This window comes from Hemicordylus capensis, chromosome 10, assembly GCF_027244095.1.
Source record: "Hemicordylus capensis ecotype Gifberg chromosome 10, rHemCap1.1.pri, whole genome shotgun sequence".
Classification (NCBI taxonomy): Eukaryota; Metazoa; Chordata; class Lepidosauria; order Squamata; family Cordylidae; genus Hemicordylus; species Hemicordylus capensis.
Window position 1 is genome coordinate 2,137,094 of NC_069666.1, and position 25,177 is coordinate 2,162,270.

General features: G+C 46.4%; 2 protein-coding genes across 10 annotated transcripts in view; one reads left to right on the forward strand and one right to left on the reverse strand.

Moving 5' to 3' along the window:
* The window catches only part of ZWILCH (zwilch kinetochore protein), a 51,650-nt gene that overhangs the window by 19,509 nt on the left and 6,964 nt on the right, over positions 1 to 25,177 (reverse strand). For 2 of the 9 annotated variants that reach the window (XR_008311399.1, XM_053272015.1), the window contains exons 9-19: positions 24,771 to 24,864; positions 24,203 to 24,255; positions 23,552 to 23,657; positions 23,310 to 23,389; positions 22,067 to 22,223; positions 21,280 to 21,308; positions 20,946 to 21,082; positions 19,708 to 19,803; positions 18,641 to 18,759; positions 18,185 to 18,258; positions 17,886 to 18,002 (exon numbers count right to left, since the gene is read on the reverse strand). Coding sequence is in view for 8 of the 9 variants with exons in the window: in XM_053272015.1 (XP_053127990.1) it covers positions 17,886 to 18,002; positions 18,185 to 18,258; positions 18,641 to 18,759; positions 19,708 to 19,803; positions 20,946 to 21,082; positions 21,280 to 21,308; positions 22,067 to 22,223; positions 23,310 to 23,389; positions 23,552 to 23,657; positions 24,203 to 24,255; positions 24,771 to 24,864 (1,062 nt within the window). In the remaining variant the exon portion in view is untranslated. Of the gene's footprint in view, positions 1 to 1,329; positions 1,524 to 2,890; positions 4,678 to 6,240; positions 6,327 to 13,228; positions 15,350 to 17,885; positions 18,003 to 18,184; positions 18,259 to 18,640; positions 18,760 to 19,707; positions 19,804 to 20,945; positions 21,083 to 21,279; positions 21,309 to 22,066; positions 22,224 to 23,309; positions 23,390 to 23,551; positions 23,658 to 24,202; positions 24,256 to 24,770; positions 24,865 to 25,177 lie in introns of those variants that run through there. The other 7 variants (XM_053272014.1, XM_053272016.1, XM_053272011.1 and 4 more) reach the window with 6 other exon arrangements.
* Positions 4,798 to 17,335, forward strand: LCTL (lactase like). Its single transcript, XM_053272020.1, has 13 exons — positions 4,798 to 4,811; positions 8,485 to 8,645; positions 8,865 to 8,952; positions 10,924 to 11,030; positions 11,163 to 11,291; positions 12,153 to 12,248; positions 12,417 to 12,471; positions 12,587 to 12,748; positions 13,452 to 13,720; positions 14,066 to 14,192; positions 14,285 to 14,484; positions 15,665 to 15,725; positions 16,753 to 17,335. The coding sequence occupies exons 2-13, from the start codon at positions 8,598 to 8,600 to the stop codon at positions 16,866 to 16,868; spliced, it is 1,458 nt and encodes a 485-aa protein (XP_053127995.1). The 5' UTR covers positions 4,798 to 4,811; positions 8,485 to 8,597; the 3' UTR covers positions 16,869 to 17,335.

Below are 25,177 nucleotides of genomic sequence, written 5' to 3' on the forward strand. Positions count from 1 at the left end.
TGCCTACTTAGTTGGTGGCAACCGCAGTTGAACCTCTCCAAATGATCTTAACAGGCAGTGGGGCTCATGGCGAAGAAGACGCTCTCTTAAATACGCAGGGCCTAAGCTGTTAGGGCTTTATAGGTTCTAACCAGCACCTTGTATTTTGCCTGGAAACCTATCGGCAGCCAGTGTCGCTCTTTCAATAAGGGAACCGTTCAGTGCTACATTCTAGGAGCACCAAACTGGTTCCATCGACTGAGCCCGTTCAGAAGCCGAGTGGGGGGGCATTCTTTAAGGAGCAGGAGAGACGCTGCCTATCTGCCAGCCCCCGCCTCGCTGCTTTCCCCCCACCAGCGCTCTCAGAAAAGGCAAGCGCATGGGACTGTATGCTGCAGTCCTGCGTGCCCACTTTTTACGAGAGCGCCGGCAGGGGGAAAGCAGCAGGGCGGGGGCTGGCTGGTAGGCAGCACCTCCCCTTCCCCTTAAAGACACCCCCTGCCCTCCCAGGAGTGAACAGGCCCGGTTCCGTGCACATCCCTAATATGGTGTCTCTGAGATGTCCTAGAGACCGGCCTGGCTGCCGCATTCTGTACCAACTGTCGTTTCTGGACGACGTACAAAGGCAGCCCCACATAGAGCACAATGCAGTAGTCCAGTCTGGAGGTTACGAGCATATGTATCACGGTTGGGAGGTTGTTTATCTCAAGAAATGGACACAGCGGACACAGCCAAAGCTGAAAGAAGATACTTCTGGCCACGACCAACCTAGGACGCCAGGGAGAGGCCTGGATCCAGAAGCGCACCCCAACTGCACACCTCTTCCTTCTGGGGAAGTGTGGCCCCATCCAGAACAGGCAGATCCAACCCATCTCCTGAGTTCCAACCCCCCACAATAAGTACCTCCGTCCAATAAGTATCTCAATGCTTCAGATAAACCGGAAGGGAACAGAGCAGACAGAAGGGTGTACTAATTGGTCAAAGACAGCACACACTGGTAAGAGATTCAGCGTATAGGTGTTTCTATGCCAGTGCCAGAAACCTGCCATCAGTGACCACCACTGTCTGACCTCAGATTGTAAAGAAAACCTGGAGGAGAGCTGCCATTAGGAACATAGAACATAGAGAAGTAGGAAGACAGGAACATAGAATGCTGCCGTATACTGAGTCAGACCCTTGGTCCATCTAGCTCAGTATCATCTTCACAGACTGGCAGTGGCTACTTCTCCAAGGCTGCAGGTAGGAATCTCTCTCAGCCCTACCTTGGAGATGCTGCCCGGGAGGGAACCTGGAACCTTCTGCTTTTCCCAGAAGAAGAGCATTCATTACCATAGGGCTGATCAGACTTACGTGGTAGAAGGCATCCATTCAGATAGCCAGGCCCCAAGCCATTTAGAGCTTGACTGAAGGTCAGGAAGAATATTCCCCAGGCAGTTCTGGAATCCTGCTGACTCCACCAGCCTCTGGAAGCAGACCATCTTAACTGGTCTACCATCCAAGAATCTCAGCCAAATGAGGGAATAACGTGTTTTATGAGCTGTCAGCTGCAATGTTAACAGTGAATTCAGTTATTAATTCCCACTCTTAATTCCTAGTTTTTAACAAATTAAAACACAAAATTCAAATTTTGCATGGTTGGTTAGAAAGTGAATTGGCAAAGCATTAAAGGACACAAATTTAGCTGGAATGAGTACATATCAGATTTTTTGTTTTGTTTCATCCTATTACAGCTAAATAATAATCCCACAGGAGACGAAGTTCTTTTCTTCAAACTATGCCAACAAACTTTGCTGGAGAATTAAAACACACACACACACACACACACACACACACACACACACACACACACACTCACAAACATACACCCCTTAAGAAGTTTCAGAATAAATTTGTAAATTTCTTCCCCCCACCCCAATATATAATAATGAATTCACCCCACAACACAGGAAACAATAATCAGATGATCTCAGCTCCAAAAATATTCCACTGCAGTGGCTAAGCCAGGTTGGAGAGTTCATATGGAAAATAAAAAGCTTTCTAATGTCTCCAAGTATCAGTCATCACTTCCAGATACCTCTAAATACAGCCATTCATTTCACGCTGCAGGATATTGTATCGAAAAGCAGGACAAGGGCCAACCCAGCACCTCCACCAGTAGCTGCACGTGGCACAAACCTCAGCTAAGTATGTTTTTCCTATCTGGAAGAGGGAACTCCTCCTGGTCCTATGGGCAGCTTTGTGGAATGCTCCTCCTGCATGGGGAATTATCTACGGCTCTCTTCAATGAAGTGCAGACATTCCAAGATAGTACACAGGTAAGATGCTCCAGGGTGCTTTCCAGATTACCCTCTCAATAGCAGCAAAATGCTTCAGTTCAGGCAAATCGCATTCAAAATGTAAATAGCAAAGCACCCAGGGCACTTGCCAGATAAGACCCTGCAACGGGGTCATGGCGTATCTCCCAAGTGTGCTTCTGTACTTCCTGTGTTGTGACACCGCAGTCCCTATGCTGACAGCAGGGTGCCGTTCACATTTCTGATGCCTTGTTTTGGATTTAATCGCTGTGATTTATTGCTATAACGTATGTCCAGCATTAAAAGGTTGCTGTATTTTCCAGGTGTTAGTTTTCGTGAGACTGCTCCCCCTGCTGGGCGCTTTGCTATTTACGTTTTGAATGCAATTTGCCCAAACCGAAGCATTTTGCTGTTGTTGAATGGGAAATCCGGAAAGCACCCAGCAGGGGGAGCAGTCTCACGAAAACTAACAACTGGAAAATACAGCAATCGTTTTACGCCAGACATACAATGTTATAGCAATAAATCGCAGCGACTGAATCCAAAACAAGGCATCAAAAATGTGAATGGCACCCTGCTGTCGGCGTAGGGGCTGCAGTGTCACAACACAGGAAATGCAGAAGCACACTGCTTCTACGATAGATACGTCGTGACTCTGTTGCAGGGTCTAATCCGGAAAGCGCCCGGCTGACTCCTACCAGGCTTTCTTTTGTGCAGCATAGTAATTATGAAAGGATCAAAGCACAACATAACAGATGTACAATTTGAGTTTAATTCCAATTTTGGCGAGTGCTAGTGAAGTGGAATGGCAAAGACTGATCTGTGAGCCAGAAAGCTCCTCAGTTCAATCTCACTATTACCATGAACTTGCCAGGTTGACATATTACATCCGTGGCTATTTACCAAGGACAGTTCCTAGCTTCTGGGACCCAAGCAAATGGCTGTCCCAATTTTGTCCTTTGGAGGATCCATTCTTAAAATGATAGTATGAATTTCTGGGCTTGGAATTGGAGCAGCTCTCTTTGAAAAATCTCGAGAAGCTCAGTCTCTGAGTGGGGAACAGATGCTTCTTGTCTTCAGTGTGCATCCCATTAAATGCATGCAGCTAAGTGCTAAGGCCCTGTCTGACACTGAACACGCTGCAGTTGCTGAGGCCTGTTATGAACAGCTGATAACCTCCGAAGGACCATTAGCGGGTTTTTAAAGTATGTTTTTAACCAAAAGTACAGACACTCTTGTGCCCTTTAAAGAAATGGGAAACCAGAGTAAGTGAATACAGCAGACAGAAAAGGGAGTAGAGCCCTTAGCAATGAATAATAGTTCTGGGGGTGGGGGGGCGTCCCTGGCAGGGGGATTGAGATGTTACAAGCCGGTCCCTATTTTAGCCTGTGAAATGTTCTTCCTTGCTCAGCTTGTCACCTGCAAAATGGGGATACTAAAAGTGACCTACTTTGCAGGGCCGTTGTAAGGATTCCTCAGAGAATGGCCCGGTCCACACAATCATTTGAGTCTAGGTTCCATGTGGGTTACTGACATTAGTGATTGTGTGAACCCAGGCGAGTATCTCAGATTCAGCTCGGGCCATAAACCACCTTGGCGTGGATTCGCACAATCACGCTAACATCGGCAACCCACATGAAAGCTAGATTCACACCATGGCGTGTGCGAAACACTTTGGACTCCACCTACACCAAATGTTAAAATGATTAAACTTGGCTAAAAATATGCATACAAAACCCTCCATCTGGAAATCCAACTCGTGGGAAAACAGCAGTGTTGAACTGGTGCAAAAGGTGGCTTCTGCTGCAGGGTTATACTCATGTTTTCAAGTCTAGTTTCCACGAGACAGAGAGAGCTCGGGTTGATGTTGCTGAATTGTTGCCTCCGGGCACAGCGCGGATGTCAGAGCGATACCAACTAGGCCTGAAAGCATTAGTTGATTACTGAGTGTGATTAACCAATTAATAGCTTGATTACAGAGTAAATATACAGCTCTGGTTAATTGGAGGCACTGGCAACCCACTGGGGGTCTTTCCCTTCCATTGCCGGGACTGACACGTTGTTTAATGTCCCCCTTCCTATCTGGCAGATCCCTTCACCTCTCCTTAGCTAATCTGTAGCCGATCCTCTCTCTTAGGCTCAGGTCAGAATCCATGCAGATTATTTCTCACTTCCTAAAACCTCTTATGAGCTTCATTGTGGCCTGTATTGCACCTCCTTTGCTTCTCCAGGGGTTGAACATGGAAGGGGGCTGAATAAGAACCCCCCCCCACACAAACTGAGAGGGTTCCGCATCAAGGCCAAACAGCTTCCAATCACCGTGTCTGACTTCACTGGCCTCTCTCGACCCCATTTAATACTTTTCTGTGCAGCTGAGACCCCATTTAATACTTTTCTGTGCAGCCTGCAGGGAAAGAGGGACAAAATGAAAGTGTTATTCCTTTGCTGCCATCTTGTGGGGAGAAGCCATTACGTTTGTCCATGTCATAAAATGTGAACTGTCTTCCGAAGAATAATTCCAGGACTGGAAAATCAAAGGTTTGTCAGCTCTCTTGCCTGCTTTTTATGAAGGCATAAGAACGTAGGAAGCTGCCATATACTGAGTCATATTCTGAGTCAGACCACCGATCCATCTAGCTCAGTTTTGTCTACATATTGTCTGACCCTAACCCTGCCAGCGGCTTCTCCCAGGTTGCAGGCAGGAGTCTCTCTCTCAGCCCTCTCTTGGAGATGCTGCCAGGGAGGGAACTTAGAACCTTCTGCTCTTCCCAGAGCAGCTCCATCCCTTAAGGGGAATATCTTGCAACAGTGTTCACACATCATCTCCCATTCATATGCAACCAGGGCAGACCCTGCTTAGCTAAGGGGACAAGTCATGCTTGCAACCACCAGACCAGCTCTCCTCCCATTAATTATGGCATCAGTTATGGCAGCAAAGAGTCCCCTTGGGAAGGGAAACATTCCTCAAAGGCTGTGTGAATGGTCACACCTATCAGCTCTTTGGGACTGAAAAGACTGTACTGTTATGACAATAGTCTGCAGATGCCGGTTGGGCCTTTATTGACTAAACCCTGATGGACTAGCCAAAATTAAGGCTTTCCGTGGGTGGGTGATGTCACTGCTTCAATCCAGTTTCCTGGAGGCCATTCAACTATCACAGCAGCAACGATTAATTTTACGGAGACATGGCCAACATTTCAAGAACAAAGTGGGGGCCTCCCTGCCATGTCTCTCTTCCCAACTCTTCAACTTCAAGCTGGGAACCCCCCCCCCGTTTTAGGCAGAACACCTCCCCCCACTTAGGGTTGCCGTATTCAAGCTTCTCAAATCCGGGTGGCCTAATTTGCATATTACACAAATTACTCAGCAACTCATTTGCATTTTATTTATTCAACAGATTTGTATACTTCCCCCTCCTTCTCTGCCCTCCCATGTGATCAGATCTGGAGTAAAATCCAGGCAATCCAGGTAGTGCATTTGAAATCCGTGTAAATCCGGGTGGAATTTTGCAGCCAGTGGCAAGAGCCAAAATCCAGGGGCTACCCATTAGCACAGGCTAGTCATTCACTGGTCCTCTGTGCCGGGGAGACCCCACCTGGGCTCTCAAGTTAAAGCTGGGGCTCCACACTTTCCAACTTGGGGGTCACTTCTCAAAATCAAACTCCGCCCAGGGTGCAGAAAACTAGGGCTGGCCCTAGACAGGAGAAGATCCCACTGGGATCCATCGTGGTCATGGGGATGTTTCTTGTTTACGGAACTTTGCTTACCAGGGGAAAGGAAGCATCCTTTGCAAAAAGAAAAGGATTTGTAGAGTTAAGCGAAATCCTTTGCTGAGTCCATAGCCAGAGAAGAGGGATTGTTCTGTATTGTCGCCGCTTTTGATTCAGTCAACAGAACGTCCGTCGTTCTGTTCACCTAGAAATTTCTACCATATATATGAGTCTGTTAGGGAAGCACAGAAACTGACCTGCATGGGGAAATTTGTCTGGAATGCTCTGGTAATGTTCCAGCCATGTGGAGGTCTCTGCCCCTCGGGACACCCCGCAAGGAAGACTAGCAGGTAAGGGAGAGCAGAAAATTAACTGAGGATGGCTTGTCTAATTAGCAGGTAGCCTATATTAAAAAACCAAGCAGCAGTTATATTTATAAAGATGCTTTCAGACCAGGAGAGGACACAGATGAGCCATGATGAATTGGAATGCTGTGTTATCTAAAAGGATTTCCTTGCATCTTGCCATGATAATGGCTAAAATAATTTACATGGGTCTTCTGGTTAGAGTTTGGATTTGTTCCTGGGCCTTTAACAGCATCCTGGCACGCAGAAAACAAGCAGGTGATGATTTTCCTGGCACAGTTGGCAATACAACAGGAAAACATCTTCATTTCAGAATGTGCCAAGTTGCAGTTAAACACACAGCAGCAGATCCAGGTTTGTTTTTTTTTTTTTAAAGGGAACCTACTGTAAATCTCAGTTAATCTTCACCAGCTTCTTCTTGTTGCTTATGAAGTGTTAATGCACCTTTAACAAGCGAGAGAGGCTGAGAGGAAAGGAATTGACAAAGCATGGGTGTTAGTTGTTTACTCTGCTGGTGAAACAAAGCGGACTTTCACACAATCAAAAACTGTGTTCTACCCAGGTTTGGGAGCTGTATTTTAGGATGTGTGGAAGCAAGGTAGGAGAACCTACCTTGCTTCCACACCATCAAAAATGGGGAGCACACCCAGCTCCCAAACCTGGGTAGAACACAGTTTTTGATTGTGTGAATGACCTCAAAGCTTCCATGTCTAGAGGCAGTGACCGCAGAATGCTGGGCGAAGTGGGAGCTTATTCTGATTGCCTAAGACAGTTCCTGGCAGAGGAGGGCCTGCAGCTAGATGGGCTTGTGTGTGGTGGCAATGACTTGAAAGTCCTCTTGAAAAGGTTTTGTTTCACTAGGTGGAGCCTTGGCGGAGTCTGTGCTTTGCCATGCTGGCACAAAGTGCTGTGCAGAAGTCTGGCTGGCGAGTATGGTGTGTGTTTGGACTGGCGCTAGGTCTACACGCTGCAGAGGACATCCTGTGGACCAAGCAGAGCCCTCGGTCCTTCTACTATGGCGTTTTCCCAAAAGGCATTCTCCATCGACGGCTAGTTTTTTGGGGGGAATTTGTGGGTTCATCTGTAGATTTGTGGATTCAGGATTGAAAATCTGAGTTCTATAGACCTTTGTACATTTTACAAATGTATGAAAGATCTGCACTAAATTTGCCCTGTCTTGCACCGATCACAGCCTGAAATTCTGTTTCCTGTCTCCCTGGCCTTTCCTCTTGTCTCCCGTTCCAGTTTGTAATAACCAAAGTCAGACTGGAGAAGCAGACTCAACCTTGGCAAAACATGCAAAGGAATACAGTAGTTGCAACTTATTAAACCACAACACACAAACACTGGCTGACTGCCAAACCAAATTACTCTTGAGGAGTCCTACTGAAATTAAGTAGTCCTTTTGAGTAACACTTATGTAGTGTTTCTGAGTAACTTAAGCCTGGGTGTCAGCCACTCATCACGGGCACCTGGATGTAAAAACTTCAGCTACAACTCAAGTTAAGCTGCTTAAAAGGAGGGTAACATTTTGGGCCAAACCAGTGATATCAAATGCATTCTTGTATTTCCATCTCTCTAATTCTTTTTAAAAAAGAAATTAACAGCTGCAGAGCCCTCATATCTGGACTGGGATATGCGTGGTGTAGGGAGAAGTGGGGTTAACCCTTCCCCTGTGCAGTCTGGATTAAACCCCGGCAGGACTATTTCCCTTAGAGAGAGAAAGTGCGAGCTGTGCTAAATACCACCTTTGTGGGGCAGATTTCACTAAGCTACCAAAGACAACCACAGGGCTCTGTGGGCACCAGGAGTCAAAATCGACTTGACGGCGCACTTTACCTTTACAACATGGGGAGAAAGAGTTAAACCCACCCGCCTCCTCCAGAAGCCTGCATCAGTTTTGATAGCTACTTTCCATAGCCTTTTAAAAAAATTAAAAGACATGGAAATGCAAGAACACATTTAACATCTTGTCCAAACATGCTGCCTCTAAAGACAGTGCGGGAAGGAATCCTGCACACACACCCACTCTCGAAGGCAGAAAGGGGAGAGAGACAGTCAAGCATCAACAGGAATTGTTCGGGAGGCTTTACTTCCCAGCTGGTTTTTGCTGCGCTCACTTCTCCCTCTCTGCAGGGTTCCTGTGGGGTGCTGGTGCTTCTGCCTGCCAGACAGAGGGTGCTTGGGACAAGGATGGGAAAGGGCAGAGTATCTGGGATGCTTTTGGGCACCAAGAAGGAAAAGTGTTTATGAACCACGCCGGGGATTCATCATGCGAAGGCTACTACAAAGTTAAAGTAAGATTCCCCCCCCCCTTCATTTCTAAACAAACAAACAAACCCTCAGTGCTAGTGAATTCCAGAAAATCCAGCAATCAGGATGCTGGATTAGACGGCTCCGTGGCCTGACTCGGTGTATCAAACCTTAATTTGTAACAAGAGTGTGGTAGTGTGTTTTTGCAGGTGTGAGTAATTTAGCAAAATAATTTCATGGGAGCCTTGATTATGTTCTTCTAGGAGGACATTCAGCTGCTGAAAGAACTGAAGGTTAATCACTATTTGTTTTCCATTTCCTGGCCCCGTATTCTGCCCACAGGGATCAGAGGTAAGCGTAATATTTAAGAATCCCATGTGCCAGGACTTGTCTACAACTGAAGGTATGGAACCAGCTGGCTTTCTGGGCAAAATACACAGCTTTGGAAAAGGACATGCTTCTCCGTATTTGCATAATAGAGCTTGAGCCACACTTATAGACTAATTAATGAAAATACAGGTTGGTCCTTTAGTTGCAAATATTTTTATCAGGGCAAGGAGACCAGAAACATGTAACTCAGGGGTTGCCAACTTTGAGTTTCCAGCTGGTGTTTGGACTACAACTCCCATAATCCCCAACCACAATGGCCTTGCAGCTGGTGAGGATGGGAGCTGCCGTCCATTCAATATCTTGGGGTTGGCAACCCCTGATGTAACTCTTTCAGCCAGCCTTCAAGCCAGTGTATCCGAAACAGGAAGCCTCCTGCTCTACGCTGCATGACAAACCATTCCTGAAACGGACAGGGATTTCAGAAGCATGTGGGGGTCTGTCAGGGTGGCTAGATTATGCATATACCTTTTCTTTTAAACTGAAGTGTTTTTAACAGCTACAGTACCTATCCTTTAAAAAGACAATTCAGTTTAAAATGAAATCTGAAGTTAATGCATATCTATATACTCTCAAAACTGAAAGTATGGCTCTCTTATGAACGTAGGAAAGGCTACTTTTCTTTATAAATAACTGAAGGGAAAATAGCTTTGCTGGTCATTATAGAGCTGGTTAGGGTTTAAATTAGTTTCTAAGAGAGGTGTCATCCTGGGTTTGCACTCCCCCTGAAAGATCAGGTACATAGCTTGCGTGTGCTCCTGGATCCCAAACTCTCCCTGGTTTCTCCGGTTGAGGCAGAGGCCAGGTGTGCTTTTTATCAGCTTTGGCTGATACGCCAGATACGTCCATTTCTGGAGACAAATGACCTTAAAACAGTGGTACATCTGTTGGTAACCTCTAGGCTTGACTACTGTAAAGTACTCTACACGGGGCTGCCTACCGAATGTGGCAGCGACTGGTCTCTGGGTTTACCCAAAGAGACCATATAACAACGATTTTGAAAGAACTGCACTGGTTGCTGATACAATCCAAACGAAATAGAAAGTTCTGGTTATGACCTATAAAGCCCTTAACAGCTTGGGTCCAGGATATTTAAGAGAGCGCCTTCTCTGTCGTGAACCCCGTCGCCTATTAAGATAATCAGGAGAGGTCCAGTTACAGTTGCCATCAACTCATTTGGTGGCAATTTGGGACCAGGCCTTCTCTGTGGCTGCCCCTACGGCTTTGGAATGCACTCCCTGCTGAAATAAAAGCATCTGCTTACAGGAGGAGCCTGAAAATGTACCTGTTTCCCCAGGCTTTTAATTGAAATTTATCTGATTTATGAATTTTAACTGTTTTATATTGTTTCATATTATGTTTTAACTTGTACACCACCTAGAGATTTCTATATCAGGTGGTAAAGAAATAAGATGAAAATAAATAAATCCATGTGACCCAGATAGGTGACCTTTGACTCCTATTTTATGCCTTGTAAACTATTTGATCTGCAATCCCATTTGAGCAATTTTGCTCAGAGTCAGGACTCCAATTAAAAATACTCCCAAATCGAAGGAAATGGACATTTGCCCTTCATCTCACAGAGAGAGAACATTGCTCTGCTAAGAACAGCCTTGCTTCTGATAGGAAAATGTTGACTCAGATCAGTAATTTAATTTGGACTTTCTGAATTGATGATTTAAACAACTTCTATTTGTTGTAAACTGCCCAGGGACATGAGTTTGGGGCGGTGTACAAATATAATAAATAAACCAAATTGACTCGCATGTCTGTTATTAAAGGGAAAAACCCTTTAAAAATTCTAATGTGTGCACAAGTTTTTGAGTGGGCCTAAAGTAACACTGGATTCTGGCCCATATGTTGGGGTCAATTTATATACTTTACTTAAATGTCATTGAGATGCTTTCTCTCTTTTTCTAATCTTTGTTTTCACAGCACAAGTGAATGAGAAAGGCTTACAGTTCTACAATGATACCATCAACGTTCTCTTGGAAAACAAAATTATTCCCTTTATAACTCTCTATTACTGGGATCTGCCTCAGGTGTGAAAATGACATGAATTCTGTGATGTGGATGGTGGGGTGGACCTGGGGAAGGAACCAGTTTTAACACACAAGAACGCTCAGTTGCTTTCCAAAGTCACGCTCACAACTTTATAACCATTCTTTCTTCAGGCACTTCAAGAACAATATGGTGGGTGGCAGAATGCGAGCATGAAGGGCTATTTCAAGGATTACGCAGATTTGTGTTTTGAGAACTTTGGGGACCGTGTGAAACACTGGATTACTTTTAACAACCCCTGGGTAAGTGCCTGTCACCCAACTCCATCCGCAACGACCACCACCCTTTATAAAGATGGCTGGCCTAAGTGTGGGGACTTTGCTTTGCATGCAAGATCCTTCCATGTGCCCCCACTGACCAACATGTGGCAGGCAGAAGCACAATAGGGCCTTTGGAGTGGTGGCACCCACACTATGGAATGGCCTCCCAAGCACGGGAGGTACCCTGGCCTCTTCCTTACCCGCTTTGGCTGAGCTCTGAGAACAGGTTTGTTTCCGTGTTCTCCAGGATAAGAGAAGCAAGGGAAAATGTACCCTGTTCAGGATGAAAGCTGGGGGAGAGGGGAGGAGAGCTGGTCTTGTGCTAGCAAGCATGAAATGTCTCCCTTGCTGAGCAGGGTCTGCCTTGGTTTGTGTGTGGATGGGAGACTACATGCATGAGTACTGCAAGACATTCCCTTTAGGGCATGGGGCCATCGCTAAGAAGAGCATCTGCATGCAGGAAGTCCCAGGTTCACGCCGTAGCATCTCCAGCTGGGGTTGGGAGAGACTCTGGCCTGAAACCTTGGATTTCAGCTGCCAGTCAGTGTAGACCAGGGTTTCTTAACCTTGGGCCCCCAGATGCTGTTGGACTACAACTCCCAGAATCCCCAGACATGGCCTTTGTGTCTGGGGATTATGGGAGTTGAAGTCCAATCACATCTGGAGTGGAGACCCAAGGTTGAGAACGCCTGGTATAGACAATGCTGAGCTAGATGGACCAAGGGTCTGACTCAGTATAATGCCGCTTCCTGAGTTCCTAGATATATGCATAATAATTGGCCACTGTGCATTTTAACTCAATGGTGCTGCTGCACAATTACCCAAGTGGATGTCTGCTTCTAGGCAATTGCGGAGGAAGGGTATGGGACAGGCCAGCATGCACCAGGCCTCACACTGGGCTCAGAAGGCAGTTACAAAGCAGCACACAATATCATCAAGGTAAGAACGTCGGAACACGGAATCGCTCTCAGATCAGTCTCTCCAGCTGGATTCCTACATGGTCTCAGCGATGGGGCTGCTTTAAGGACAGAGCTCTACATCCACAGATCCCTCCTCTCATGGCTGCTCTGCCTGGGACCTCATCTCAGCCACTTCTTTTCACTGCAGGCTCATGCAGAGGTGTGGCACGCTTATCACGAGAGATGGCACCATGAACAGAGAGGTATGAAGGTGCAGCCCCACCAAGGCCACCAGGCAGCTCTGTTTAGGACAACAAGTGCAAGGGGCTGGCAGATTGCTGAAGTGCTGCTCTCTCACTCACTCTCTCTCTTTTAAAGGCATGGTTGGGATTTCTTTGACCAGCGCTTGGGGCGAACCTGTTGATTTGTCCAAGAAGGAAGATGTGGAAGCAGCCGACAGATACGTGCAGTTTTCTCTGGGATGGTTTGCCAACCCAATTTACCATGGAGACTACCCAGAAGTTATGAAGGCTTGTGTAGGTAAGTCAGACCGGTTATAGCACCGTTTTCCCAACATGCATTTCAGCACAATGTCTTTGGGTTCAGTTTTCGCTACTGAACGGGAGTCAGCCACCAGCAGGTGAACCGCAGAGCATCCCGGCTGGCTCTCTGCAGGCTCTTGCTCCACGGGTGGGCCCCCTCTCTCAGGGGCCCAGGGCTTGTTAAGGAAAAGGACAACTCCGACATCATGCAGAATCCTGTTCGAGACACACCTGTTCCTGCAGGCTTTGAACTGGAATTAATCCTAATGATTTGTTTTAATAACTTCTTTTATGAGGTTGGCTTTATTGTTCTTTGTGGAATTTTAACCTGCATTTACTTTTTTATATTGTATTAAATTTTGTACACCGCCCAGGGATGTACATATCAGGCAGTATAAAAATGTAATAATCTGGCCTTGAGGAAGTTGCTCCACCTCATGGCAGGTCAGGAAATAACTGTACAATAAACTTCATTACTACTCTTTAACTCTGGTGCACCTGAAGTTAGGAAGCTGAGAGGAACCGAGGACATTCTTGGCCACAAACGAAGAGGGTGTGGAGGGTTTCTGTCACTGCACAGAGGTTGCAGGCCAGGGAGGCCAGGGTCCCCTCCCCAAGACAGGCCCAAGGAAGCCGCAGCCTGTTGCAGACACTGAATGTCAGCCTGTTCCACTCTCCCCAACCCCATTTTGCCTTGACAGGTAGGAAGAGCGCCAAGCGAGGTTTGCCATCACGACTACCAACTTTCTCAGCACAAGAGAAACGCTATATTAAGGGAACCGCGGACTTCCTCGGGATAAACCATTTCACCACCTATTATGTTTCGCAGAGGAACTTTTCCTCCGATGAGCTGAGCTATTTCACAGATCGTGACTTGGTGGAATTAGTGGACCTCAGATGGCCAGGTTCAGGGTCTCGGTGGCTCTATTCCGTGCCCTGGGGCTTCCGAAGGCTACTCAACTTTGTCAAGGTAACGGACGCTGCCTGAGTTGAAATCTGGAAGATGTTTGCTCTTTGCAAAGGTGTCCTTCAGCATCAGCATAAGAAGCTGCCTCCTGCGGAGTCAGACCCTTGATCCGCCTCACTCAGTGCTGCCCACACTGACTGGCAGAGGCTCTTCAGGGCTTCAGGCAGGAGTCTCTCCCAGCCCTACCTGGAGATGCTGCCAGGGATTGAACCTGGGACATGTACCCTGCAGAGGGGGCAACTCACACTCGCTACCACAAGTCCAGCTCCCCTCTTGCTCTTTGAACCAAGTCCTCATCCACATGGGCTTTGGGACATAACCGGTTAAGAGTTTCTTTCTTGTTTATAGGCTCGATATGGAAATCCACTGATTTACGTGACCGAGAACGGCATTTCAGAAAAGCTACAGTATGCCCAGCTGTGTGATGAATGGAGAACAGACTACCTTAAGGGGTATATTAATGAGATGCTAAAAGGTGAAGTTTAAGTCAGTTAATCGCATAAAATCAAACTGGGAACAGATAGGCATTTTATAGTAAATGGAATGATGTGGTCCTTTTTCCCCCAGCTATGAAAGATGGTGTTAACATACAGGGCTATACCGTTTGGTCTCTGCTGGATAAGTTTGAATGGAATCAAGGTTATTCCGAGAGATTTGGACTCTACTATGTTGACTTTGAAAGCCAGAACAAACCTCGCTACCCAAAAGCATCTGTTCACTATTACAAAAATATCATTGCTGCAAATGGATTCCCTAATCCAAGAGAGGTGAAGTCACTTTCTGTTCATTTCTACTTTTGGGGGGAAACAATTAAAATAATTCAATGCAAAAGTAATCCAATGGATGCTCGATTTAGCTGCTCCCTCCCTATCTTCATCTTATTTATACTAGCTGCCACTGTAACATGCTGCAGCAATCTTCCACAGGCATTATCCTTTGTCTGCTAGCTTCACTATGATTTCCAAGTTTGTTGCAGGACTGATAATGCAAATAGATTTTCTCCCATTCTTGCTCTACAGCACTCAGTTTTATATTTCTTCCTCACACACACCTTTAGTCATCTTATCTTCTGTGAAAAACCAAACAGTTTATTTTAAAAACGTATCTGTCTTCCACCCCTGTGGGATGCTCAAAATTGACAACAATCAAAATAATAAGTACAGTACAGCTTTGAAGCTCACCTTCTGCAGTATCATATCTACAAACCATCATCCTCAAACAGCCAAGGAAGTCCTTGTTTCACAAAACTATTCTATAACCCTCAACATTCACTGCCTTAAAAAAAACTTTTTTGTCCACCTTTATGGTTTGATTCTGCAGTGGAATGGCCAACTTTTCACACGGTCATTTTTCACCTTTCCAACGGTTTTGACAACACAAGCACAACTGTGCACTCCTACCCTTGTTGACACCATCACAGAGATGCAAGGTCTTGTTGGTTTCAGCATGGCCCCTTTGGAGACATGTATTTGGGGAGAGGAAGGAAGCTTCCCCAGGTCAGCTGGGAGAGTGGCTTGGCAGCTCCTCACCTGTCTGCTCCTCATGCTTTCTTCAGCAATTCAGTTGGTTTCCCCGCTTGCTCAACAGGCACCTCTGCCCTGGCCGATTTGGCTCAGCGGGGAAACAACCTGCCTAGAGAGGAGGCGGTTGTTGGTTCGAATCCCCGCTGGTGTGTTTCCCAGAATATGGGAAACTCCTATATCAAGCAGCAGCAATAGAGAAAAGGTGCTGAAAGGCAACATGTCATACTGTGTGGGAGATGGCAACGGTCAACCCCTCCTGTATTCTACCAAGAAAACCACATGGCTCTGTGGTTGCCAGGAGGAGACACGGACTCCATAGACACAACCTTTCCTTTCCTGTTGTGATGCCTTTAAGAGATTGTCACATAAGTGCCTGAAGGTGTTTTCCAGTTTTGTTATGCTTAACAGCCATTCCATTTGGCAGGTGGAGAGTTGGCACCAGGAGGCCATGGAGATGTGTTCTGTTACCAACCAACTCTTTGCAGGTAACTAGCACTTCCCCCTTCCTTGTTTGAGCCTTCAATTGAGCTGGATAATGATTCTGCCAGAGCTTGAAGACGGAGTAGCAGCAGAAATGGAGGACCCAAACCATTTGAAAGTACTATTGATGAGAGAAGGACAGTACTACTTAGCTTAAGGTTCAATTACCATTTTAGAACTGGCGTACGATTACTGAAATTGGCAAGGTGGCATTTCACTGCACAGACTTCTTTGGGGGCAGGGAAGTGGACCCTTCCGCTTTTCATGAAGTCCATCCACTGAGAATACCCGACCCATTTCCTATTTCTGAAGATTCACACGGGGAGTTTGCCACTGCAGACTCTGGCGATAATATGTAGGTGTGAAACAACCATTCCAGATGAAGCGGCCAGAACAGCCAGCGAAACGCTTGGCAGAGCCATGGAGGCTGTGTGTGCCGTCTGCCCTCTTTCCCTTGGGGGCGACTAGAGAAGGAACAGGGAGCAGAGTCATGCAAGGGCCACACACTGCATTTCCTTAGCTGAAAACACACGGCACAGAGCGCGGCATTTCGCTTCCAGGAGACTGCAGCGTCTGCGGGTAGGCAGCAGGCGGGAGGGAAAGGGTGAGCGTGGCTTGCCACCTGCAGGAAGCTCAGAGCAGTTGCCTCAGAGGGGTTAACTGCATCGCTGCTCAGAGGGTTAGGGTTTTCCAAAGGCTTCTGATGACCATGCTCTCTCTCTCCCCCCCCCTCTGAAAATTAGAGCAACAGTGGGAAACTGCTGCTAATATTCTCAGACTAATTAATGGTAAGCACGAGACATTTTTGTAACCCTTTGAGCACTAACGGGTTTGTAGACTTTGATGGCAAAAACTGGCGGAGGTCTAGGGCTGGACTTCCGTGGCTTTCAAAATTCTCGGGGTAGTCATTGCCACTTGCTTATAGTGACATCAGTTTGTAGGAAGGTAGCCATGCCAGAAAAAGGCAGGTATGGCTGTAATGGGCAGCTGTACGAATCTGACACCCGTCCCCTCTCTTTCCTCCAATTTCAGAGCCTTTGACAACTCACTTGGAAATGGTGACGGAGATTGTTGTACCGACAGTTTTCACGTTCTGTATACTCATCAGTGCTGTTCTGTTGCTATTTCTACTCAGGAAACATCATTAGCAAAAACCTCGACCGCTTAGACTGTACCTTTATCTACAAAATGTTCCCAGACAACTGCAGCTGAAAAGGCAAGAGGCCATCTTTCCCTCTTAGCTTTCTCTCCTGGCTGGGTTACCCAAAATGTACGCTTTTGCTGGACTGATCAACTGCTCTTGAAATTGATACCTTTTCTGGGGAAATGGTTCCATCTATTAATTCAGTAACCATGGGGCTTACATAGAAATGGTCAATGTAAAAGGCTCTATTTTCATTTTCAATGGCTAATCCCACCTGTCTTCCACAATGGAAGCTCCAGATACAGCAATCTTTGACCTGAATTATTGGAGAGGAGTTCTGCCCACTATCCCTCTCTGCTTATGAAATCAAGAGCAGCCTTGAGAGCAGCAGGCTGCAAGCCCTTTAGGAGTACTTAAGCATTTTACAGTGGTCCAAAGTAAAAAACAAACAAAACAAAAACCCACCCCAAACTTCACTTATAACAAATACACAAAGCTGCCTAAGACTGAGCCATTGGTCTGCCTACTTAGCGTTGCCTTCTCCAGCTTGCTGAACTTCCCTAGCCCTGATACCAGAGAGCCTGGCATGTGGAGATGCCAGGAACCTCTACCTAACACCATTTGCCAAAATTATTATTTGGTTCTGCCCAGGACTGTAGCCTGAAAATAAGCTTAGAAACTCTAGCAATGATATAAATTAGATTGGTGGGATGATAAAGTTGTTGGGTTGCTGGTTTTTTGGGGTTTTTTTTAAAAAAAAAGATGTTCCTTTCTTAGAGATAGGAGGTATGGTGCTTGCATACCAACCCTGTAGTATTCTTCTGGACTGGGTTTATAAACTGAAAACTGTGGCAATCGCTAGGACTCACTTGTTTAATTCATTTATTTTTTAAGTTTGGCAGGAATACCAGCTTTCCTTTGTTAAGAGATTCCCAGACATATAGTTGAAGTCTAGCGAATTCTAGGCTGCTGATTTGAGATGACCTTGTAGCTAAAACTAACTGGCTTTCTAATATATTACCTGGCACTGAAAACCCAGTGGCAGATGTGTCTTTCTTCTTCTTCTTCCCAAGATGGCATAACTCGATTTCTCATCAGGCACACACTGCAAATCCTTCAGAGAAGCTGCGTGGGTCACCTATAACATAACATCCTGTGGCTACACTAAAAGTATTTAACGTGGGCTTTAAGAAGCATTCTTCAACTAAGAGGTATCTTTTCAAAACACACAATAGATGCTCTCATTATGCTCATCGTGGTAGTGCTTATTTGCTTCAGATTAAGGGAGTCTAAAACGTATATTTCTTAGATGAAATGCACCTGACTGCACTGGGCGAGGGTGATAAAGCATCTTTCCTCTTTGCTGTCACAAGTTCCCGTCTCGTCCAGGAGACCTGCAAGACCAAATAAAGTAGCAAAGGATCATGGGGAAACCACAAGCGGCCTATCAGATGAGGTGCTCTGAACACCAGACTTCCCTCTCCGGGTTCTTTCGCTTACGGAACAGAGAATACCGAGAACTTCCTAACACTGAATACCGTGATTTCTTTCACAGAGAAAGAATGAGTAGGACAGAAGTGCCACCCCCAGGTTCTAGTGATTCTAAGAGGGGAAAACTCCCCACCTTCCCTCTGTGCCAAGGCTCCCCAACCTGGCTACCCAGACGTTGCTGGCCTACAACCCTCACCATCTCCAGTTACTTTTAGGGTGTCCCTGCACCCTAGAGGTGGAACAGAAAGCCCACCTCTCTCTGTCCAGTGGAGAAAGGTTGCTCACCTGCTCTGCTCAAACGTGGGTGTTCTGCTGGAGGGGTGGTGCTCATCTGCCACACCGTCTTAACGTTTTGCTGCCCTTGTCCACTGCTGATTTCTGCTCTCCATACTTGAGGATAAACACTGAAGGAACAGGCAAGAAGAAACAAATTCTAAAAGGGGCAATGTTAGGAACATAGGCAACTGCCATATACTGAGTCAGACCCTTGGACCATCGAGCTCAGGATTGTCTACACAGACTGGCAGTGGTTTCTCCAAGGTTGCAGGCAGGAGTCTCTCACAGCCCTATCTGGGAGATGCTGCCAGGGAGGGAATTTGGAACCCTCTGCATGCAAGCAGGCAGGTGCTCTTCCTGAAGTGGCCCCATCCCCTAAGGGGAATATCTGAAAGTGCTCTCACACATAGTCTCCCATTCAAATGCCAAGTGGGGCAGATCCTACTTAGCAAAGAAGACAATTCATGCTTGCTACCATGAGACAAGCTCTCCTCCCTACCTTTAGGGGGCCCCTGTTATAGTTGAACATTCCTAAAAATATTGCTTTTTTTCATTTAGGGGAGGGGGAAGGAGACTATGGGGAGACATGAGAGGGGTCTATAAAATTATGGAGAGAATGGAAGTTTTTTCTCCCTTTCTCAGAACACGAGAACCAGGGGTCATTCCATGAGCCTGACTGCCAGGAAATTTGGGACCGGCAAATGAAGGTCCTTTCCCTCACAGCCCACAATTCATCTGTGGAACTCTCTGCCTTGGGAGGTGGTGATGGCCACCAGCTTGGATGGCTTTAAGCTGGGCTTCTATGAATTCATGGAGGACAAGTCCATCAAGGGCTACCGGTTACATTATAGGCTACCTCCAGCCTCAGAGGCAGAACATCAGCAGGAAGGGGGGCATGTCTACATCCTCTGGGTGTGGGCTTCCCAGAGGCATCGGGGCGGGGGGGGGCACTGTGGGAAACAGGGTGCTGGATGAGATGGGCCTGATCTAGCCGGGCGGTCCTGACGTTTCTATGACAATTCAATACTCAACAGGTCTTTGGATTCTGGTGCTAGGTGTACCGAGTTTTGACTTACTTCTGGCAGAACTCCTTCGCAAAGGTTGCCCTGACTGGGAGCTGAAACACGTGCTTTTCATTCAGAGGGTTTTCCTTGTAATAGTTTACACAGGACCTATGGAGAAGGCACAGTCATGTTATCCACACTCTGCGAAGACAGCCAGAGGAAACATTTGCTACTGTGTCCTAGCAAAGCGACCTGCCAGTCAGAGGGTTTCTCAGCTTCGGGTCCCCATACGCTGCTGTTCTACCGCCACCCCCCTCATCATCCCCAGCCACGATGGTCAAAGGGGCAGGGGATGATGGAAGTTGTAGTCCAGCAACATCCGGGATGCCAAGGTTGGGAAATGGTGCCCTTCAGAAATGTTCAGGACCAAAACACACCTTCATGCTTTATGATGGCTGATAGGTAGAAAAGGCAAAAGGTTACTAGCTATACCCAGGCCAAAGGTAGGTTCTTCTGTGGAAAATCCTCTGTATCACCTCGTTGGACTGAAGAAGGGTCATGCAAGAGCACAGCTGCTCTAAAGAATTGCTTGGCCTTAAGGGGGAAAGGGCACACGGGCTGAGGCTCCTATCATTTTCCCCTTTGTATAAAAAGGATGCTAGTTTAGACTAAATCGAGAGGGACTGGATGCTGCTCCCCTCTCCTATAAGAAAAAAATAAAGGGCTGAAAAAACCTGACATGGAACTGCTAAGACATCTCTGACTGCTCCTCACAATCATCTTTCCTCTCTGTCTGGAACACAGGAAGCTGCCATACTGAGTCAGACCACTGGTCCATCTAGCTCAGTATTGTCCACACTGACTGGTAGCAGCTGTCCAAGGATTCAGGCAGGTGTTTCTCCCAGTTCTACCTGGAGATGCCGCCAGGGAGGGAACGTGGAACCTTCTGCATGCAAAGCAGATGCTCTACCTCTGAGCTGTGGCACAACTTTGGCCCTGCCGCAGATGCTGGACTAAAATCCCCATCATCCCTGACTATTGGCTGTGGTGGCTGGAGATTATGGGAGTTGTAGTCCCAAAACATCTGGAGGGCCGAAGTTGTGCAGGCCTGCCCTAAGGGGGATATCTTATAATGCTCACATGTAGTCTCCCATCCAAATGCAAAGCAAGGCAGATCCTGCTTAGGAAAGGGGGCAATTCGTGCTCACTACCACAAGCCCAGCTCTCCTTCCCAAATTCAATTTGATTCAAGCACTTAAGAGAATGGGCTCATCTTGTCCTTTAAGAGAGACGTGCTGGGAAATAATTACTGTGTCAAGAAGGGGAGGTTCTCGTGCTCCAGTTTAAGAAGTTCCACACAGTTGCCCACAATTTCCAGCATATGATGGAGCTTCTGAACACGATTAACCTGCTCCTGAAGATCTACTGAGGTCGACATGAAGTATTCCTGCAAGAGAAGGGGAGGCCAAAGAACAATCAATAGCCCTTTACAAGAAACAGAGCAGGATCGGAGCACCCGAATACTTAACCCACATGCAGAGCAGCCCTTTTCCTCCTGCTTCCCCCAGTCAAACAAGACTCAGTGCCAACCGAGTTCTCATAACAAAACATTATATTTTGGGGGAATTAATCAAAGTGTCTTACCAGGTGAGAATGTATTGCAAGTTCTTTACCTGAAATGAAAACACAGGACTATAAGACAAGCCCGGACGGAACAGGCCAAAGGTTCAGCATCCTCTGTCCCACAGTGGCCAAACAGATGCCTCTGAGAAGCCGACAAAGAGGACATGAAGGCACCTCCCTTGCTATTGCCCCACCCAGCATCTGTTATTCAGATATCCTGCCTCTGAACATGGAGGTTCTACACAGCCATCATGACCATTAGCTATGGAGAGAGCCCTCCCCTGCCTCCATGAATTTGTGCAATTCCCTTTTTCAGCCATCTAAAGCAGCAGCCACCAAAACATCTTGTGGCAGCGGATTCCAGAAGCTCATTCAGCATTGTGTGAAGGAGGACTTGCTTTTTGTCTGGCCTTGACCTCCTGTCAGTTAGTTTCACCGGATGACACAGAGCTCCATTAAGAGAAAGAGAGAGAGAAATGCTACATAGTTGGAAGTATAATTCTACTTACGCATGTTTTGACATAAACCCGATTCAGACATTATGCTTTATGAGTTTACAGATGTCTGTACACTCGTTCACGTGTTTGTGTGAATGGCTATACTGATCTATACCTGTGTACATTGTACACTCATTGTACAAGTGTTGAACATAGTGCGTGAATGGGCCTAGATTCTAAATGTGATGCTCTCGGATTATATGTACTGTCTGGGTTTTTAATGGAGGGGGGCGGGGAAGATTCTTAAGAAGGGGTGGATTGCTTGGACGCAGCCACTCGGTCATGCAATGACTGCGCCAGAGGAGTCTTACCTACAAAGTAGCTGACATAATCTCTCTTCATCTTATCCACACCGATTTCCAGAAGCATTCGAACTGGAGTGTCACCACTAAGAGAAACTGCCTCTATGCTTCCATGATAAGACTGCTTAATCAGTTTGCTGAGTAAACTGTTGCTTCCTTGGTGAATCTACAGACACAAAGTATCTTGCAGCATGTCACTGAATTATAGCACGAAACATAATTTTAAGTGAACCTATTTTGCAAGAGGAACTTCTGCAACTGTGGCCACAATATATAAATAAAATAATCCTCCTCCTTATTAGTTAGCTGCCCCACAACAAACCAAATAGGATATTCTTGGGGTGCCTTTCAAGCTGCAGCTAGGCAAACATAAATGCATCCCCTCATACTGTTTTTCCTTGAAAGTTTTCTTTTCTCCTTTAACTTTACAATCCCCAAACGGCGGTGATTTTAATCCGTTCTCCCTAAACTCACTCTGAGATTTGAGCAGTTCATTTTAAAAAGTGGCTTTGAAATTCACGTATGCATCAGTAAGCAGGAGACCAAAGCCATTCACATGATCATAATTACAGTAGGTAGGTGAAGCCTCCTCCTCTGGTTCAGGAACTGGGCACACTTCCATTTTGCGATTGCGTGCAAGTCAGAAGCCAGGTCGGAGGCACCGGCAGTGAGCGCATGTTGAGCCGCAGCCGGGGTGGAGATCTCCCTCCGACCCAGCAGATGCCTAGAACACAGTCATTGTGGGCACCTCGACCTGGTTTTTAACTTGCACACAGTCACAAAATGGGGACGTGTACAGCTACCCAACAAGGGTACTTATCCCACTCTAATTATAACCACACAAACCGCCTAAGTTTTAGGCGACGGGTTTTTGTGAACTTCTTTGCAATGCTGGCATAAAGAGCAACCCTGCCAAAAACTGGTGACAAAACCATCAGTGTTGAGATCCCTTTCCTCACATTTCTGCGCTGCCACTGACCTATAGCACAAGAGGGAGAAGGACATATCCCTAAATTCCCTGGAACCAGAGGGGTTGTTGGGAGGTCTCAGTGAACTTAATGGGATTTCCTACTCTAGTAATCATGCTTAGGACTGGGCTTCCAAAGGCTTTACTTGGAGACAACCCATTCAACTATTTTATTTAATTTGTTTATTTGCTTGTATTTACGTAACCTTTGTTGAAAAGGTTTGGAACCTTTGTTGAAAAGCGGTATAGAAATATCTGCCATATTCAACTATCACTCATACTTACCCACACCTGCAATTCACCACTCTGGAGGGATTTCATGATCAACGTGAAACAATTCACCAAGTCCTCATAAGAAGCAACATCTTGTGGGGAGAAAAATTAGGCCATTTTACTTGTCAAAGTGGATCAAATGAAACAGAAAAAAATAGCTGAAAGAACACACTATATAAACTCTCAGTCACTTGTGCCGCAGGCCAAATATCTTTTTAAAGGTACCTGACATTATGGTACAAAGATATACATACTCTTCCATATTTTGCACCACAGCTGCTCAGCAAAATCAAGGTCTCCCCTGCTAATAAAAGGTGTTTTCATGGAGCTGTAGACTGCAGCAGTATTATTCTGGGGACTCTGAGAGGAAAGAACACACAACCCTTCAGTATTAAGACACAAATTATAATGTCATGCTAAGGGCATATCCCTGTGCTATGCATTTCTATGTGGACACAGAGAGAAAAGAAGTAGTCAGGGCTAGTTAGCATGAGGAAGCTGCCTCTTACTGAGTCAGACCCTTGGTCCATCTAGCTCAAGACTGTCTACACTGACTGGCAGCAGCTTTCCAAGGTTTCAGGCAGGAGTGTTTCCTAACCCTGCCTGGAGATGCTGCCAAGGATTGAACCCGGGACCTTCTGCATGCAAAGCAGATACTCTGCCACTAAGCTCTGGCCCAAACCAATACAAGCATATTCACCTTGCCACTTTATGCTTCAGTGCTAAGTTATGGCATAAGGTTAAGCCCTTTCATGTGCTCTGGGTCACTTCTTGTCCTAAGAACAGTGCCCAAACACTTTCCCTAACAGACAGACATGAGAAGATAACAAATGGTGTGAAGTAAGCATCCACACTTCTCAAGACTGGCAACGACACACAGAGAGTAGTTTTCCAACCCTACATACTTCCGTTTCATTGCTGTCTGGTGTCTTCACTCCATCTATTTCATCCTTGACATCTAGTGGGGAGAGAAGGTGACGTTATAGGCCTATGTCAACACACACACACACACACACACACACACCCCTGAAAAGCATCATCAACAACAAACACTTATATACTGCTTTTCAACAAAAGTTTCCAAAGCAGTTTACATAGAAAAACAACAAATAAGATGAAATGAAGACTATTTTTCTGCACACTCCAAAGCTTCGGCCGGAGCATACATGTTTACTGAGCCCACCAATCAGAGCTGAGGAAACCCCTCTCATGTTACCCATGTCACGAGACTTGCCCGCAGTGGTCTCTCTAATTTTTCTTATCTGTGTGCAGAATGAGTTTTGTTCTGGGCGGCAGTATCAAGGCAGTCTGTGCACACACATATATTCAGAGTGGGACTTTCCAAATTCAATCTGAGCGGGATCGAAAATTAACTGAGCAGACATTAAAAAAAACTTGTGTGCGCACGCCTTATAGGGAACACTGCTTGCAAGTGTTTCCAGAATACCATTCCAAATTAATAAACAGGATTACCTTTCAGGAGCTTCTGTACCAAATCAGCAGCTGGCTTTCTCTCCTGGGGCTTAGGCCAGTCAGTCGTGCCTATCTTCAGGCTCTCGGCCAAGCTCTAGAGGCACCACAGAAACACCGACAGTCACATAGTGGGCATGATCCAGCACATAATGCATGCGGGGCAGTCCTAAGCACGCCTGAGCCCCATTGAACTCGCTCTCCAGCAAGTGTGCTTAGGACTGCATCCCTAAGTTTAGTTCTGGTCAAGCGGGCAACAACCCTTGGGAGCAGGCAGTCCTTCAGATATCCAGGGCCCCAATGGTTAAGGGCTTTAAAGGTCAAAACCAGCACCTTGAATTGGACCTGGAAACAAATTGGTAGCCAGTGCAGCTCTTTCAGAGTGGGTGTAATATGATCCCAACAGGCAG

What these genes read in the sequence shown, in the direction of transcription:
- LCTL (XM_053272020.1), top strand. Translation starts at nt 8,598, where the DNA reads ATGAACCACGCCGGGGATTCATCATGCGAAGGCTACTACAAAGTTAAA. An exon ending in TATTAATGAGATGCTAAAAG is followed by an intron (nt 14,193 to 14,284) that starts GTGAAGTTTAAG and finishes TTTTTCCCCCAG; the next exon opens with CTATGAAAGATGGTGTTAAC. An exon ending in GATTCCCTAATCCAAGAGAG is followed by an intron (nt 14,485 to 15,664) that starts GTGAAGTCACTT and finishes TCCATTTGGCAG; the next exon opens with GTGGAGAGTTGGCACCAGGA.